General features: G+C 38.3%; 1 protein-coding gene across 2 annotated transcripts; it reads left to right on the plus strand.

Moving 5' to 3' along the window:
* The first annotated feature begins 164 nt into the window (after positions 1-164).
* Positions 165-14,967, plus strand: c7b (complement component 7b). Of its 2 annotated transcripts, none has more exons than XM_067377052.1 (18): positions 165-321; positions 1,101-1,150; positions 1,243-1,318; positions 1,407-1,548; positions 1,633-1,774; positions 2,338-2,476; positions 2,565-2,699; positions 2,786-3,029; positions 3,505-3,618; positions 3,738-3,904; positions 4,012-4,240; positions 11,791-11,962; positions 12,048-12,135; positions 13,216-13,348; positions 13,564-13,752; positions 13,828-13,921; positions 14,020-14,201; positions 14,696-14,967. In XM_067377052.1, the coding sequence occupies exons 2-18, from the start codon at positions 1,101-1,103 to the stop codon at positions 14,863-14,865; spliced, it is 2,466 nt and encodes an 821-aa protein (XP_067233153.1). In that variant the 5' UTR covers positions 165-321; the 3' UTR covers positions 14,866-14,967. The 2 variants fall into 2 exon arrangements, with proteins under 2 accessions (XP_067233153.1, XP_067233154.1); XM_067377053.1 differs by lacking the exon at positions 165-321 and adding an exon at positions 358-381.
* Positions 14,968-15,038: the final 71 nt, after the last annotated feature.

Below are 15,038 nucleotides of genomic sequence, written 5' to 3' on the forward strand. Positions count from 1 at the left end.
CATCCATTTAGTTTTTTTTTGTGTTTGTTTTCAAATTACAGCCACAAAAACATGCACACACTGTTTACTGGAATTTGCAGATTTAAAGACTAGATTGTGAAATTGTGACAGTAATCCCAGAGATGAAACAGGCTGGCAAAGTCAGCGTGAGGGAAAACGAGCCAGCACTGAGTGTCCGGCATGTTGAGTCACGCTGGGAATTCCTGACCAAGGCAGAATGATGTCATAATCCCTGTGAGAGCCACAGTATATGAGCAGGGCCCATCACGGCATCTGCCAAAGCACACAATCTGTCTAGTCTACAACATCCACAGCATTAAGGTAAGGAGTTGTTCACACAAAAAGCTAAAGAGGAACAGAAATGAATCGCAGATGTAAATAGTAAGTATGGCACTGTAGTCATAGCTGGATTATGTATTCCATTGATGATACTATTTACTAAAACTTGTAAAAAGTAAAACTGAAACTGCTTTTGGCAAGTATTTAAAAAAGCTGAAACAAAATACACTATAAATATTAGATCAAAAAAGAGAGAGAAATGTTGCAACTAACTGAAATCATTTTAAGTTGAAATACTAAAACTAAAAAAGACAAAGACATTAGGCTAGAAAGACGGTGCACTCGTATTATTACCAAAGTCCCGAAAAAATGGGAGAAAGTGCAACGTGAAATATGGCGGAAAAGACTGCGGACTGCGCATGCGCGTTAGCTTGATCCAGCCTGAAATTTGTTTGTCATAATTCGACATTCGAGTTTGGTCGAGAAACAAAATTTACGATACGTTTTTGTCAGATTTCATTGGTAAATTTCAAATATGAGATTTAAATAGAAAGCTTGGAGAACAGCTTTGGAGAATTTGATGTTTCCCCATTCAAAGAGATTGGAGCTGCACTTGAATGTCCGAGAGGCGTTTCAAAGATGGCCGCTGAGTGAAATGACTTGTCTTAAAGGGACTTTGATAAAGATAAATTAAATCTATAAAAAAAAACTACTTTAAATGACTAAACCCGACAAAAGTACTAAAACTTTAACTACAATTAAAAACCGAGAATATAAAAATAAAAGCTATTTCAAAATATTAATAACACTGATGTTTTCAGATGTGCCCAGCTGTTTTATTAGCTCTGGTCACGTTTCTGCCTTATATTTGGTGAGTGCTGCATGCAAACTTTTTTTGCGGTTTTTAAGAAATAATGCTGGACATTTTGCATCTATTAACTTGTCAGACGTTTGTTATGCAAGGTGTGAGCAGCCGGTAAACTGCAGGTGGGGACCGTATGGGGACTGGTCAGAGTGTGACGGCTGTACCAAGACACAGGTAACAGAGCTGTGTTTAAAGCAGTTTTAAAGAATATTGCTACTGACCACAACTGAATGACTGACCTCCTAATGGGGTTTTCCCTCAGGTTCGATGGCGTCATGTAGAAACATTCCCTCAGTTTGGTGGCAGCACTTGTACAGGCGAGGCCATACAGAAACAATCCTGTTTTCCAAAGAAAAGCTGCCCTCTTCGGACAGGATGTGGAAACAGGTTTCGCTGCACATCTGGTAAGTCACTTCTGATTGTGATATTGAATTTGTTTAGACAAATGTCCAGTCAGTTTACAGTTTTCATTGCTGGTTTGCTTATAGGTCAGTGCATCAATCCATCTCTTTTGTGCAATGGGGATCATGACTGTGAAGATGGTTTAGATGAGCAGCGCTGTAGTGGCAGTGGCACTATAGTGTGTAATGAGCAAAAGCCACCGCCCAACTCTGACCTCACAGGAAGAGGGTAAAATACACATTTTACGTTTCGTATAATTTAGGGTGCTTCTCTAACAGAAGGCTGCATCCTAGTGAGGCTGTGTCCTTCCTAGTCCAGTCATCCGGTCTTCCAGTGGTTTACATGATTGGAGGACATGAAGGATCCTTCAATTCAATTCATATTTATTGACAATACATATAATTTCAAAGCAGCTTTACAGAAAATGCATGCATCTACATTACAATTTAAAGTGAAATCAGAGGTGACTGTGTCCAATAATGTCCATATTTCAGAAATGTACAGTTTTAAGATAATACAAATCACTAAGTTAGCTAACGTATTAATTTTAGGCAGAAACAATGAGCTCATTAAAGTAATTATTACAAATTGTGAATATAATGATTACAATATATAGAAAATTTAGCAAACCGGCTGAATGAAGGACGCGAAATGAAGACTGTCTTCAAAGACGTCCTTTGAAGGAGTTTGATGGCGTGGCTGCCGAGATATGCAGCCTTCCAATTGAGAAGCACCTTATAATGCAGTATAGCAACCCAATATTTCCTTATATGATATTTGGCATCCAATAGGTTTGATGTGTTGACGGGTGAGCTGAGAGCCGGTGTTATCAACACTCGTACCTTTGGTGGGCAGTGCAGGAAAATCTTCAGTGGAGACCATAGAGATTTCTACAGACTTCCACAAAGTCTACTCAGATATAGTTTTCAAGTACAAAATTCATTTTTGGCCAATATCTAAAGTTATAATGATATATTTGCCGTTTTAATAACTAACAGTTTCTATCATTTCCTTTCAGGTCAGGGTAGAAAATGATTTCAGTGAAGAGTACTATGACAGTTCCTGGTCCTACATGAGGCATGAAGAGGAAAGAAAGAGAATCAGGGGAGGTCACGATCATAAAACCTTTCATAACGAACTGAAACAGGACAAAGTAAAGAGAGATTCAGTACATTATAAGGTGTCTGCTAAAAATATTTTATTATATTTTAAATGCTGTTCTTTCTTTCTGTCTCAAAGACCTATCACTTGCTGATAATAAGAAATGAGGTAGAGGTGGCTCAGTTCCAGAACAATGCTCCTGCGTACCTTCCTCTATCTGAAGACTTCTGGAAGGATCTGTCGGCCCTGCCCAGCACATATGACCCATCAGCCTATCGATTCTTTATACAGCGTTACGGTACCCACTACATGGAAGAGGGCTCTCTGGGTGGCCAGTATCGGGCCTTGCTGGAGCTGGATGCAAATTATATGATGGAGATGAGTATGTGTTAAACATTTTTCTCTGTTAATATTTAATTGTGATATTCTATAAGGGAATGTAAACTATTTGGGCAGGGGTTAAATTGTACCAGAATGATCTTTAATGGTCTTCAATACAAACAAGTTTATTTGTCAGTCCAATCCATTTCTTGCATGCTTCAGCCCAGGTTTTGTTTGATGGACAGCAGAATCACCATTCAATTTTAAAGTTCCCAGACTAGTCCCTATTAACCCTATAAAGCGAATACAGTAGGCTTTGGTACTTTGGTAGTCTGGGAGCTGTAAAATTGAATGGTATCAATATTTGATATTTGTCTAAAACTTTGCTGAAAAACCTGTTGCACACAATATACTATCATTTAATTCTATCATTTAATTGATAATTTATACTTTTTAGCAAGTCAAAGGCCTTTATAGGGGGCATTTGTGTATGTTTAATTGTTTCATTTAGTTTAATATATTTTCTTTTAATGCAGGTAGAACAGACATTGATTTCCATCAGTGTATTACACGTGTGAAGCGACGTCTTTTCTATAAAAAGAAAACAACCAAGTGTGTAAAACTGATGAAGACAATTGAGAGTTTCAGTGGTTAGTCCAAATGACTGATTCTTTGATTAAGTCTTTGTCACTAAATGTATATTTAAATACCAGATTTGACCGTTATGACCTGATAGATTTTGCTGCACACCCTTTTAATTGTTTTCCAGAGAACAAAAATCAAAAGATGCCAGTAAAAACAGACATTATCGGAGGACATACCGCTTATATCGCTGGCCTTAGTCTCTTAGACTTGGAAAACCCTGACAATAACAAACAGATGTATTCCAAATGGGCTGGATCAGTGAAGGAGTTCCCTAAAGTAATAAAACAGAAGGTATGTCAGAATTAAGACATCAAAAACATATGCCTAGAAACAGAGATGTACTCAAAAGTATAGAGTAAGTATAGAGAAGCATTTACAGCATGGTGTTATATTCCTAGTTGCGGCCACTGTATGAACTGGTCAAAGAGGTGCCATGTGCCGGGCTGAAGAAAATCCACCTAAAGAGGGCACTGGAGGCCTATCTGGAGGAGCAGAGCCCCTGTCACTGCAGTCCGTGTCAGAACAATGGTATGGCTGTGCTCACTGAAGGTGTGTGCACCTGTGTTTGCAGGCCGGGCACCAGTGGTAATGCCTGCCAGAACGGCCATGTTCTTGGAGAACAACCAGGTAGGAATTTGTTGATTTATAATTACAAACAAACATTCAAATGTATATCGTTGTAAATCAAAAGATCAGTCAGTAATGCTATGGACAAAAAAAAATAATTTCGGTACGGACATCTCTGAAAACAAGATTCAAACTTGCAGTTCAGTAAGTGAGTCAGATGTTGATTCAGAAGCCACTCTGATTGATCCCGTTCAGTGAAGTATTCATGTGTGTTCGTCTAGAAGTGGCCCTGCCGATCGGTGTATGACATCAAAGTACTGTGAGAACAATTCAAAAGCATACAGAGTCGTCTGCTCTCTAATCGCTCTCGTTGGACTGATTCAAACCGGTGACTTGTCTTTTTTAACTATTCATTAAAATAACATGCTGATAAGACTCATTCATTCAAGTATCAGACCCACTTTTTGTTTTTAATTCACAAAAAAAAGGACTCAAAAGAAGTCATTTGTTCAGGTATCAGGCTACACTGGGTGTGTTGTATGTTTGTTGATTCAGTAAGAAAGAACCAGCTCATGAGAGTCATTCTTTCGGGAATCTGACAGACTAACTGGGCGTGTCTCAGTCAGCTCCACAGTTCAGTAATCAGGGCACTGATCAGGGAGTCGGCCATTTTAAGGGCTATCTCAATCGCAAATTCCTATCAGTGCACTGACAAGTTGGTTCCCTAAAAAGTCCCACAATGCACCATGAAAACCAGGGAGCATCGATGCTCACATTGGCTGTGTCCGAAATCGCCCCCTATATCCTTAAAGGTGCCCTAGATTCAAAAATGTATCACCATAGTTAAATAACAAGAGTTCAGTACATGGAATTGACATACAGTGAGTCTCAAACTCCATTGTTTCCTCCTTCTTATATAAATTTCATTTGTTTAAAAGACCTTTGAAGAACAGGCGAATCTCAACATAACACCGACTGTTACGTAACAGTCGGGATCATTAATATGTACACCCCCAATATTTGCATATGCCAGCTCATGTTCCCAACATTATGAAAGGCATTAGACAAGGGCAGAACGTCTGGATCTGTGCAGAGCTGAATCAACAGACTAGGTAAGCAAGCAAGGACAACAGCAAAAAATGGCAGATGGAGCAATAATAACTGACATGATCCATGATAACATGATATTTTTAGTGATATTTGTAAATTGTCTTTCTAAATGTTTCGTTAGCATGTTGCTAATGTACTGTTAAATGTGGTTAAAGTTACCATCATTTCTTACTGTATTCACGGAGACAAGAGCCGTCGCTATTTTCATTTTTAAACACTTGCAGTCTGTATAATTCATAAACACATCTTCATTCTTTATAAATCTCTCCAACAGTGTAGCATTAGCCGTTAGCCATGGAGTACAGCCTCAAATCCATTCAAAATCAAATGTAAACAATATAACAGTATACAATACTCACATAATCCGACGCATGCATGCCGCATACATGACAAACGCTTTGTAAAGATCCATTTGAGGGTTATATTAGCTGTTTGAACTTTTTTTATGTTGTTTAAGGCAAGGGTGAGCTCTTGGGGCATGGAGCACCAGATTTAAAGGGCCACACACCCTGAATCGGCTCATTTCTAATGATGCCCCAAAATAGGCTGTTAAAAAAATGAATTAAAAAAAATCTATGGGGTATTTTGAGCTGAAACTTCACAGACACATTCAGGGGACACCTTAGACTTATATTACATCTTTTTAAAAAAAGTTCTAGGGCACCTTTAAATAGGGCACTATTTGAGGGGACAGCCATTTGTAGTGGTGTCCAAAACCATAGTGGATGTTATCATGGCCACTCATTAATTCCCACAATGCACAGCAATAATGAGTGTACAACCAATGTACAAAGCAAGAGAATACCCACAGTGCACTGTGAGTGTCGCGCGTCCATGAATTCCGCGCACCAAAATATGGCGTCCGCAGCTGAAACATCCATCCACTATCTAAACCTGTGGTCCATTGTGGCTACAGCGTAAAGTCATGACGGAATAAATTCCCTTTTAATTGATTATTAAATAGTTTAATTAAAGTTAATACATGCTACAGAGTCCAAGATAAATCTTTTCATTACTACTAGAGCTGCCAGTTTGCCAAGTTTCAAATGATTATTAAACAGCAAGCACAAACTATATGCTCAAGCGGCAGTCCTTCCAGCACACTCAGTGTCTGAATTCACTCAGTTGTTTTCATTCACTCCTTCAAGTGGACTTTATTAGTGGAGTAATGTAGGAAATAGGGAATGAGGGTAGGGCTATTTCGAACAGAGCCATTGTTCCCTTAAGGGAAGTTCTGAACCGTGAAACATAAGAGCCAACTCACAAATAATGACATGTGTTTTTTTTTTAAATACAAACCATTAATTATATTTCAGCATAAACATACATCACTAGACAGGTAATGAACATAATATAGCTAAATACCAGTAGTGATGTTGTACAGTGAGGATGTTGTCATGTCGCTGGAAAAAGAGTCATCAGTGTCCCAGGCCCCAGGGTCCTCACAGTCCTGAAGTGCCTGAATTCATGTACAGAACATGCCCAGACAGCAATGTAGTGTCGGCCCAGATCCGGCCCACATGTTGTCCACCTGTAATCCACATTTACCAGATGTGGGCCGGATCTGGGCCACACTATGGTGCTGTCTTGGGATATACGTATTCTCGACACTGGAAGCTAGGGAGCTGATTGAGACACACCCACTGATCTGTGTGTATGTTTCTGATTCACTAAAAAGAACCGCCTGATAATCCTTTACCTGAATCAGACTATGCTAGTCATACTGTGTGATTTTGATTCATTTAAAAGAACCAGACCAAAAGTAATTTGTTCAGGTATCAGACTACACTGTTTGCATGTTTACTAAAGCTTGTTCACCAAGAGAGCACATTTTCTGTAAAAATATTAAAGGTGCCCTCGAATGAAAAATTGAATTTATCTTGGCATAGTCAAATAAAAAGAGTTCAGTACATGGAAATGACATACAGTGAGTCTCAAACTCCATTGTTTTCTCCTTCTTATATAAATCTCATTTGTTTAAAAGACGTCCGAAAAACAGGCGAATCTCAACATAACACCGACTGTTACGTAACAGTCGGGATCATTAATATGTACACCCCCAATATTTGCATATGCCAGCTCATGTTCCCAACATTATGAAAGGCATTAGACAAGGGCAGAACGTCTGGATCTGTGCAGAGCTGAATCAACAGACTAGGTAAGCAAGCAAGGACAACAGCAAAAAATGGCAGATGGAGCAATAATAACTGACATGATCCATGATAACATGATATTTTTAGTGATATTTGTAAATTGTCTTTCTAAATGTTTCGTTAGCATGTTGCTAATGTACTGTTAAATGTGGTTAAAGTTACCATCATTTCTTACTGTATTCACGGAGACAAGAGCCGTCGCTATTTTCATTTTTAAACACTTGCAGTCTGTATAATTCATAAACACAATTTCATTCTTTATAAATCTCTCCAACAATGTGTAATGTTAGCTTTAGCCACAGAGCACTATCAAACTCATTCAGAATCAAATGTAAACCTCAAAATAAACACTGTACTTACTCGATTAGACATGCTGCATGACGAACACTTTGTAAAGATCCATTTTGATGGTTATATTAGCTGTTTGAACTTTTTTTATGTTGTTTAAGGCAAGGGTGAGCTCTTGGGGCATGGAGCACCAGATTTAAAGGGCCACACACCCTGAATCGGCTCATTTCTAATGATGCCCCAAAATAGGCAGTTAAAAAAATGAATTAAAAAAAATCTATGGGGTATTTTGAGCTGAAACTTCACAGACACATTCAGGGGACACCTTAGACTTATATTACATCTTTTTAAAAAAAGTTCTAGGGCACCTTTAAATAGGGCACTATTTGAGGTGACAGCCATTTGTAGTGTCCAAAACCATAGTGGATGTTATCATGGCCACTCATTAATTCCCACAATGAATCGCAACCAGTGGTGTAGTCTACGTGATACGCAGGTATACGCCGATACCCACTAGGAAAGATCAAGGATTTCCGTATACCCACTTAAAAAAGCACAAGGATACGTAACCATCCAATAAATCACAATAAGATTTGTGGTTTGTTGCTTTTGACATGAAACAAAGTTTCATATTTTAAATTCTGCCCATTTTACAACGAAAAAAAAAAACATAAATACCGTTTTGGCGCTCTTTGATGTGTACGTTAACGCCTTATCAGTTCAAAAGAAGCGGTAGCGTAAAGCACACATGAACTGACCCTCTACTCCGTTTTCATACCAGTTTCAGAGTTGAATAAACATGAATGAACTTCTAAAGGTATGTTAAAAGATACAGAACAACTTAATGAAATCCATATCATGTCTTGTGTATTCGCATAATCGGTGTTTCAACTGCGGAAAGACGTTAATAACAGCTTGTAAACAATGTCACGTAACGTCAAATTTAGGCTAATGTTCAGGCATGAAAATCGGTGAACTGCGACCTATGACTGCGACCTGCGATTCAGTGAACTGTTAACAGATGCGCGTGCCAGAAGGGCGCTCGAGTGCATGGAAATATTAACGCGAAGGGCCTTGCATCACAGACCACCATCAGAAGCTGAAAGCACTCCTGGCCTCGGCGATTTACCTGACTGTATTTGGTGAGTGATAGCAGGGCTCGACAGGACTGCCCGATGGCCCGGGGCCAGTGTGAACGACGCTCGGGACAGTAGACGCACCGGTCACTTGCCCGATCGGGCCAGTGCTGTAGGGTGTGCGTTATCGCCTATAATATCGTAGGCTAATTGTTGATTTAACGATCTGAAATTATCGAGTATATCCTTCACTTTACAAAAACAGTCTTATGTTACTAGACACAGCATAGTTATTGTTACCTACTGTTAAAGTGTACGCTTTCACTGCGTGATTCAATCTATTAAAATGCCCCCAAAATTCAAGATAAGGGGCAAAAATGGCCCTGTATATATTTAATATAAAGTTAATCAATATTACACAAAGAGCTCCGTTTTTCTCCAAATATTAGCATGATTACAAATGTGAGATTGATTTTATTCAGCATACAATTTAATGAACAAGAACTTAATATCAAGTGACTTACATTTTAGACACCAAATCTTCTGTTTCGCTGTATTTCACCAACGAAAATAGTTCCAAAGTCCACAGAATTGTTTTGCGTCTCTGAGCAACACTTCCTGAATGAATCAGCCGCTTGAATGAATCGGTTGAATCTCAATGATTCGCTCATTAACAGTGATTCGCTGCCACCTACTGGCTAAATTTCACATTTAAAGTGTCTTCATTTTTAAAAATTTTAAATAACAGTATTTAACGTTTTATATTTTGAACATTAAAAACATTTTAATGCCTCTGCAACTGCTCTTGATTAACTTTAATAAAGTTATATATTCTATAGTTATACATTAGATTACAATTTCTGTACCTGAAAATCTTCTGTTTAAACCTACATGAAAAACTTGAAAAGCACCATTTCATTTATATGTTTGTTCTGTTGTATTTATTTGTGCTATTACTCGTAATTTGATTATTTGTTACTATTTTACTACTTACTGTTTATTTGTTTAATAATATTTAAAATAAATCTAGTAGCTTTTGGTGTCATAACCTTATGTATTGAGGTTAAATTTATCAAAAACAATGAAAACAATAACTATGCTTATTTTATAGGCCCATTTTCTTGTCTTTTACTTTTATTAATTTTTTTGTTGTGGGGCCCGGAAAATTTCGGCGGGTCAAGTAAAAATTTGAACTACTGGCTCAACTGGGCCAGCAGAAAAAATCCTTAGCGTTGAGCCCTGAATGGTTTCAATAATTTTAATATTTTCTGGTATATAAGTTACCCAGGAGCTCTGTTGACATAGACTTAGCTAACGTTAGCTACAGCTTGATGAATTGAGTCATTGAACACAGTAGGAGAGAACACAACGTTAGCCAGCTAGCTAAAGCTCCGGTGGAAATCTATTAGCTAATGCTACCGTTTTTGAGGAGTTAGATTTTGAGGTGAGGGGACTGACAAGGCAGAAGGTAAAGTGGTCCACTGTTCTAATAAGCAGACCTGCCAACCTGTACACAATTTACGTAGCGGATACGCATTTTGACTTCAAAGTACGCTGGTACGATTTGTAACTCTAAACTACGCAAAAACCTGATGACGCCTCTGTGCACGCGCAGTCCTCAAATCAAGCAACAGCAAAAGAAGAAGAGTTCGACCAATCATAGCGTTAGGTTCTTCCCCCAAATATACTGTAAATGTTAGACCCAGTGACAGGCTGGCATGAAATGGCTTGCATAATACTTAGTAAGGAGGCCATAATCATTTTTGACTCATGGCTGAAGTTAAGTTTCTCCAGCTCTCCCCAGGTTGGCAAAAAAAAAGCATCTCAAAATGCATCAGATTGATGCTTTAAAATGTGGAATATTAAATTTTTTCTTCCGGGGGAGCATGCGCCCGGACCCCCCTAGAGGGGTAATATCCTTCTCCCCTTTTTCACCCCTGACCCGTTTTCATGCCTGTAATGTTACCTCAGAACAAATTTCAATATTCAGTGACCATAAACTCGTGACCAAAAATGAACTCTTGAGAGGAGCATTTAGCTAAATGTATGCACCATATTACATATTAATTATAATTTTTAATGTTCTTCAATAGCCTATATAATGACTGTTTGAATAAATCCATCAAGTCGGGGTGTACGCCCCCAATATTTGCATATGCCAGCCCATGTTCCCAACATTATGGAAGGCATTAGACAAGGGCAGAACGTCTGGATCTGCACAGCTGAATCATCAGACTAGGTAAGCAAGCAAGAACAATAGCGAAAAATGGCAGATGGAGCAATAATAACTGACATGATCCATGATATCATGATATTTTTAGTGATATTTGTAAACTGTCTTTCTAAATGTTTCATTAGCATGTTGCTAATACTGTTAAATGTGGTTAGTTACCATCGTTTCTTACTGTATTCACAGAGACAAGAGCCGTCGCTATTTTCGTTATTAAACACTTGCAGTCTGTATAATGCATAAACACAACTTCATTCTTTATAAATCTCTCCAACAGTGTAGCATTAGCCGTTAGCCACAGAGCACAGCCTCAAATCCATTCAAAATCAAATGTAAACAATATAACAGTATACAATACTCACATAATCCGACGCATACATGCTGCATACATGACAAACGCTTTGTAAAGATCCATTTGAGGGTTATATTAGCTGTGTAAACTTTGTTTATGCACTGTTCAAGGCAAGCACGAGCTCCGTGGGGGTGGAGCAGGACAATTAAAGGGGCAGTAGCCCTGAATCGGCTCATTGATGCCCCAAAATAGGCAGTTAAAAAAATGAATTAAAAAAAATCTATGGGGTATTTTGAGCTGAAACTTCACAGACACATTCAGGGGACACCTTAAACTTATATTACATCTTTTTTTAAAGTTCTAGGGCACCTTTAATGTTAGTGCACCTTAAAGTTAATTTGATTAATGTAACAAGCTTGTTCATCTTGTCTCAAATATGTCAAACTGGTCATGCTTTATAGGAGTGATTGAAGGACGCTGGAGCTGTTGGTCTGCCTGGAGTAGCTGCTCTCGAGGTCAGAAGTCAAGGACTCGTTCATGTAATAATCCTGATCCAAGAAATGGAGGCAGGAATTGCATAGGAGAGACCATAGAGCGGAAAAACTGTGAGGACCCTGATTTTGACCACGTCAAGTGAGAATGAGAATTTATGGATTTATCCCTTTTTTCAGTTTTATTTTGTGCACACCAGAACTCATGCCATTTTTTCATACTCTAGAACAATGGAGCCCCAATGCTTTGATCCCACATTGACACCAGTTAAGACATGTAAAACGCCACCGCCTTTGACAAATGGATTTGTTTTGGTAAGTGTCTCCAAATTGAGGAGTGCACATAAAAGGGGGGGCACAGTTTCTAATCACACACAGTTTCTGCCAATCTAATGTTAATCTTGAGTACATAAAGAGTAACAATTCATCCTTCATATCTCCAAAAAGTCTTTAGTTTTGTCATATTTATAAAAGATAGATACGCTAAACCGAGTCTGTCAGAAAAAAGCTGAGATCCTGGAGATCTGCCATCAGTGCTGTGGGCGGAGCTAAAGAGTCACGAGTGTGTGCCGCTTCTGCGATGTCTGCTAGCTGCGACATCATTATAAATAAAAAGGGAACAAAAATGTTTGTGTTGTTTACATTATATGCACTTGCGCACCGATTGCCAACAAAACACAGACATCTGATGCAGCCTTACTCACCAGCCGTGATCTGCAAATCCAGCGCTGGGACTTGTTTACAGAGTATTCATCACCGAAATCCCGGGAACAAACAAACATACATGTGCAACTCAGCTGCTGCCCTGGAAAAACAAACTTCATCCACATTTGAAGGCTGAATACTTCATCAAGGATGTCTTATTTAAGAAGAGTAACCATAATAAAATTGACTAATATTCATTGTGAATTCACAGGTGTAAAATACTGTAATTTCTTTCTTACGTTGCAATCTAACACTTATTTTTCTTTAATTAGACTGCCTCAATGATGTATGCAGCCTTCAAAGGGTGCAGCTCCTGAATTGAGACACAATCTCTCAGATTTTGTATCCCGAACGAAGCGCGTTGATGGGTGTGCTCTTGCTCTTGCTCTGGGTGATGTGTGTGTGCACGCTTATCAGGGAGAAGTGCCTATACAAGGAATTCCGCCTTTTATTATAATATGAGTGATAAAGGGCCATACTAGAAATAAACTCTCCGAATCCTGTACTGAAACCGAAAGTAGTCATTTGGCTCAGAAATACTCCGTCATACGTCCAACTTGTGTTTTGGCCATGTTTAGCATGAGAATCCAACTCTTCAACAGGGTAAATAAGTCAGAATGCATGAAATAGCATTGCAAACAAAACTTGCAACAGGCATGTGTTTTAAATATTAACCATTTATGTATTCAGGACCCAAAAGACATCTATCCAGTGGGCAGAAAGATTGAGTATACCTGTGCAGATGGACATGATCACATTGGCAATCCAATTGCTGAATGTACAGAGAACCTGACCTGGAAGATGTCGCCCATGGAGTGCAAAAGTAATTAATTAAACTATACAACAAAGAAAATGTGTAAAATTATAGTGATTATAAAGTGTTTTGAGTGGTGCTATAACACTGCAATGCAGTTGTCAAGGTGGTGATTGGAGATTACTTGCCCTCTAAATAGCTTGAGTATCCTCTTTTATTGTACATCTGGGTAATAATTAGACAATTACAATAATGCATTTTTCTTATCATTGTATATTCACCAGAAACAGCATGTGATCCCCCAGCTGTTCTGAGTAATGTCATTGCCAGACCCTCAAAACAAGCTTATCTGATTGGAGAGAGTGTGACCTTGTCATGCCCAAGTGGGATGCAGAAAGAAGGCGAAGCAGAAATCATGTGCCGTCTTGGCCTCAGCTGGTATCCATCACCTGAGACTGTCCAATGCAACCCAGGTATGCTGTAGGGTCCTATTAAATACCAATCAGGTACTTGGCTTCAATAATTGCTTACATTATATTTCTGAATAGTGGAAGCAGTGCCCACCCAACCAAGCCTATTCTGCAAACCGTGGGAAAAACAGGCAAAGAGTCAGTGTGTTTGCAAAATGCCATACGAATGCAAGTAAGTTTATTAGGTGTGGTATTGAATACAAAAAGTATTAATGACCATACATAAAAGCAGCTTTCATTAATGTGAAATCTCTATATGGCGTTGACCAGGGCGTCACTCCATGTGTGTGCCTCTGTGCGTCCTGGTCGGGTGAACAGAATGAGCATCTGCCAGCTCGGGGCCTTCCAGTGTCTGGGGCAAACGTTTTCTTTGCTACAGGATAGTGCATGCAGTTGGCCAGAAACCAAATTCACATCCTGTCAGGACTGCCATCAGTGGGAGACATGTGATGGTATGCTCTTTATAAAAATCAAAACCTTTTTTTACCTATTTTTATATGAGACTCATTTGTTGTGCAGTTCTAATAATTCTAAAAAGATTAAAAATACACAAAATGTGCCATTAATACCATTAATGTGCATAAGTACTCTAATATGCATGTTCTATGAAAACAAATCAATTTCCTTACTATTATATTATTATATACTATTAATTTCCAAGATTTTGATCTTCAGAGTAATGCTGACAATTTATCCAAAGCATCAATCAACCAATCAATCAATCTTGTTGCATTTAAGAAAAAAAAAATAATAATATATATATATATATATATATATATATATATATATATATATATATATTTTTTTTTTTTTTTTTTTTCTTAAATGCAACAAGATTGATTGATTGGTTGATGGATTGATTGATTGATTGATTGATGCTTTGGATAAATTGTGTGCCAAATGCATAAATGTATATGTAAAACTGTATGTGTAAATGTATCCCCAGGTTTTAAATGTAAATGCATAGATCCTGATGACTGCTCAGATGACTCCGCCCACCTGTGTGTCTCTCTAAAGGGCGGGGCTCCTCAGATGATTTCAGAGTGTGAGGCGGGGGCTTGGAGATGCCAAGGGAAAGATATCACAGTACTCAAAATTGGAGACTGTCAGACATAACTTTTTTATCAGTTGTTTTTTCCAACTGTATTATGTTTTTATTGTAATGTGTATATAAAAGTCATGTTTTCAGTATTCAAATAAATATTGTAAATAAGTGTACATTCATTACTAAAATGTTCTTAAATTGTGGGCAATGTGACAAACAGCAAAGCCACCACAGTTACAGGTTG

This window comes from Chanodichthys erythropterus, chromosome 22 (assembly GCF_024489055.1).
Source record: "Chanodichthys erythropterus isolate Z2021 chromosome 22, ASM2448905v1, whole genome shotgun sequence".
NCBI classification, from domain to species: domain Eukaryota; kingdom Metazoa; phylum Chordata; class Actinopteri; order Cypriniformes; family Xenocyprididae; genus Chanodichthys; species Chanodichthys erythropterus.

What these genes read in the sequence shown, in the direction of transcription:
- c7b (XM_067377052.1), top strand. Translation starts at nt 1,101, where the DNA reads ATGTGCCCAGCTGTTTTATTAGCTCTGGTCACGTTTCTGCCTTATATT. An exon ending in CAGGTTTCGCTGCACATCTG is followed by an intron (nt 1,549 to 1,632) that starts GTAAGTCACTTC and finishes GTTTGCTTATAG; the next exon opens with GTCAGTGCATCAATCCATCT. An exon ending in GTCGCCCATGGAGTGCAAAA is followed by an intron (nt 13,349 to 13,563) that starts GTAATTAATTAA and finishes TATATTCACCAG; the next exon opens with AAACAGCATGTGATCCCCCA.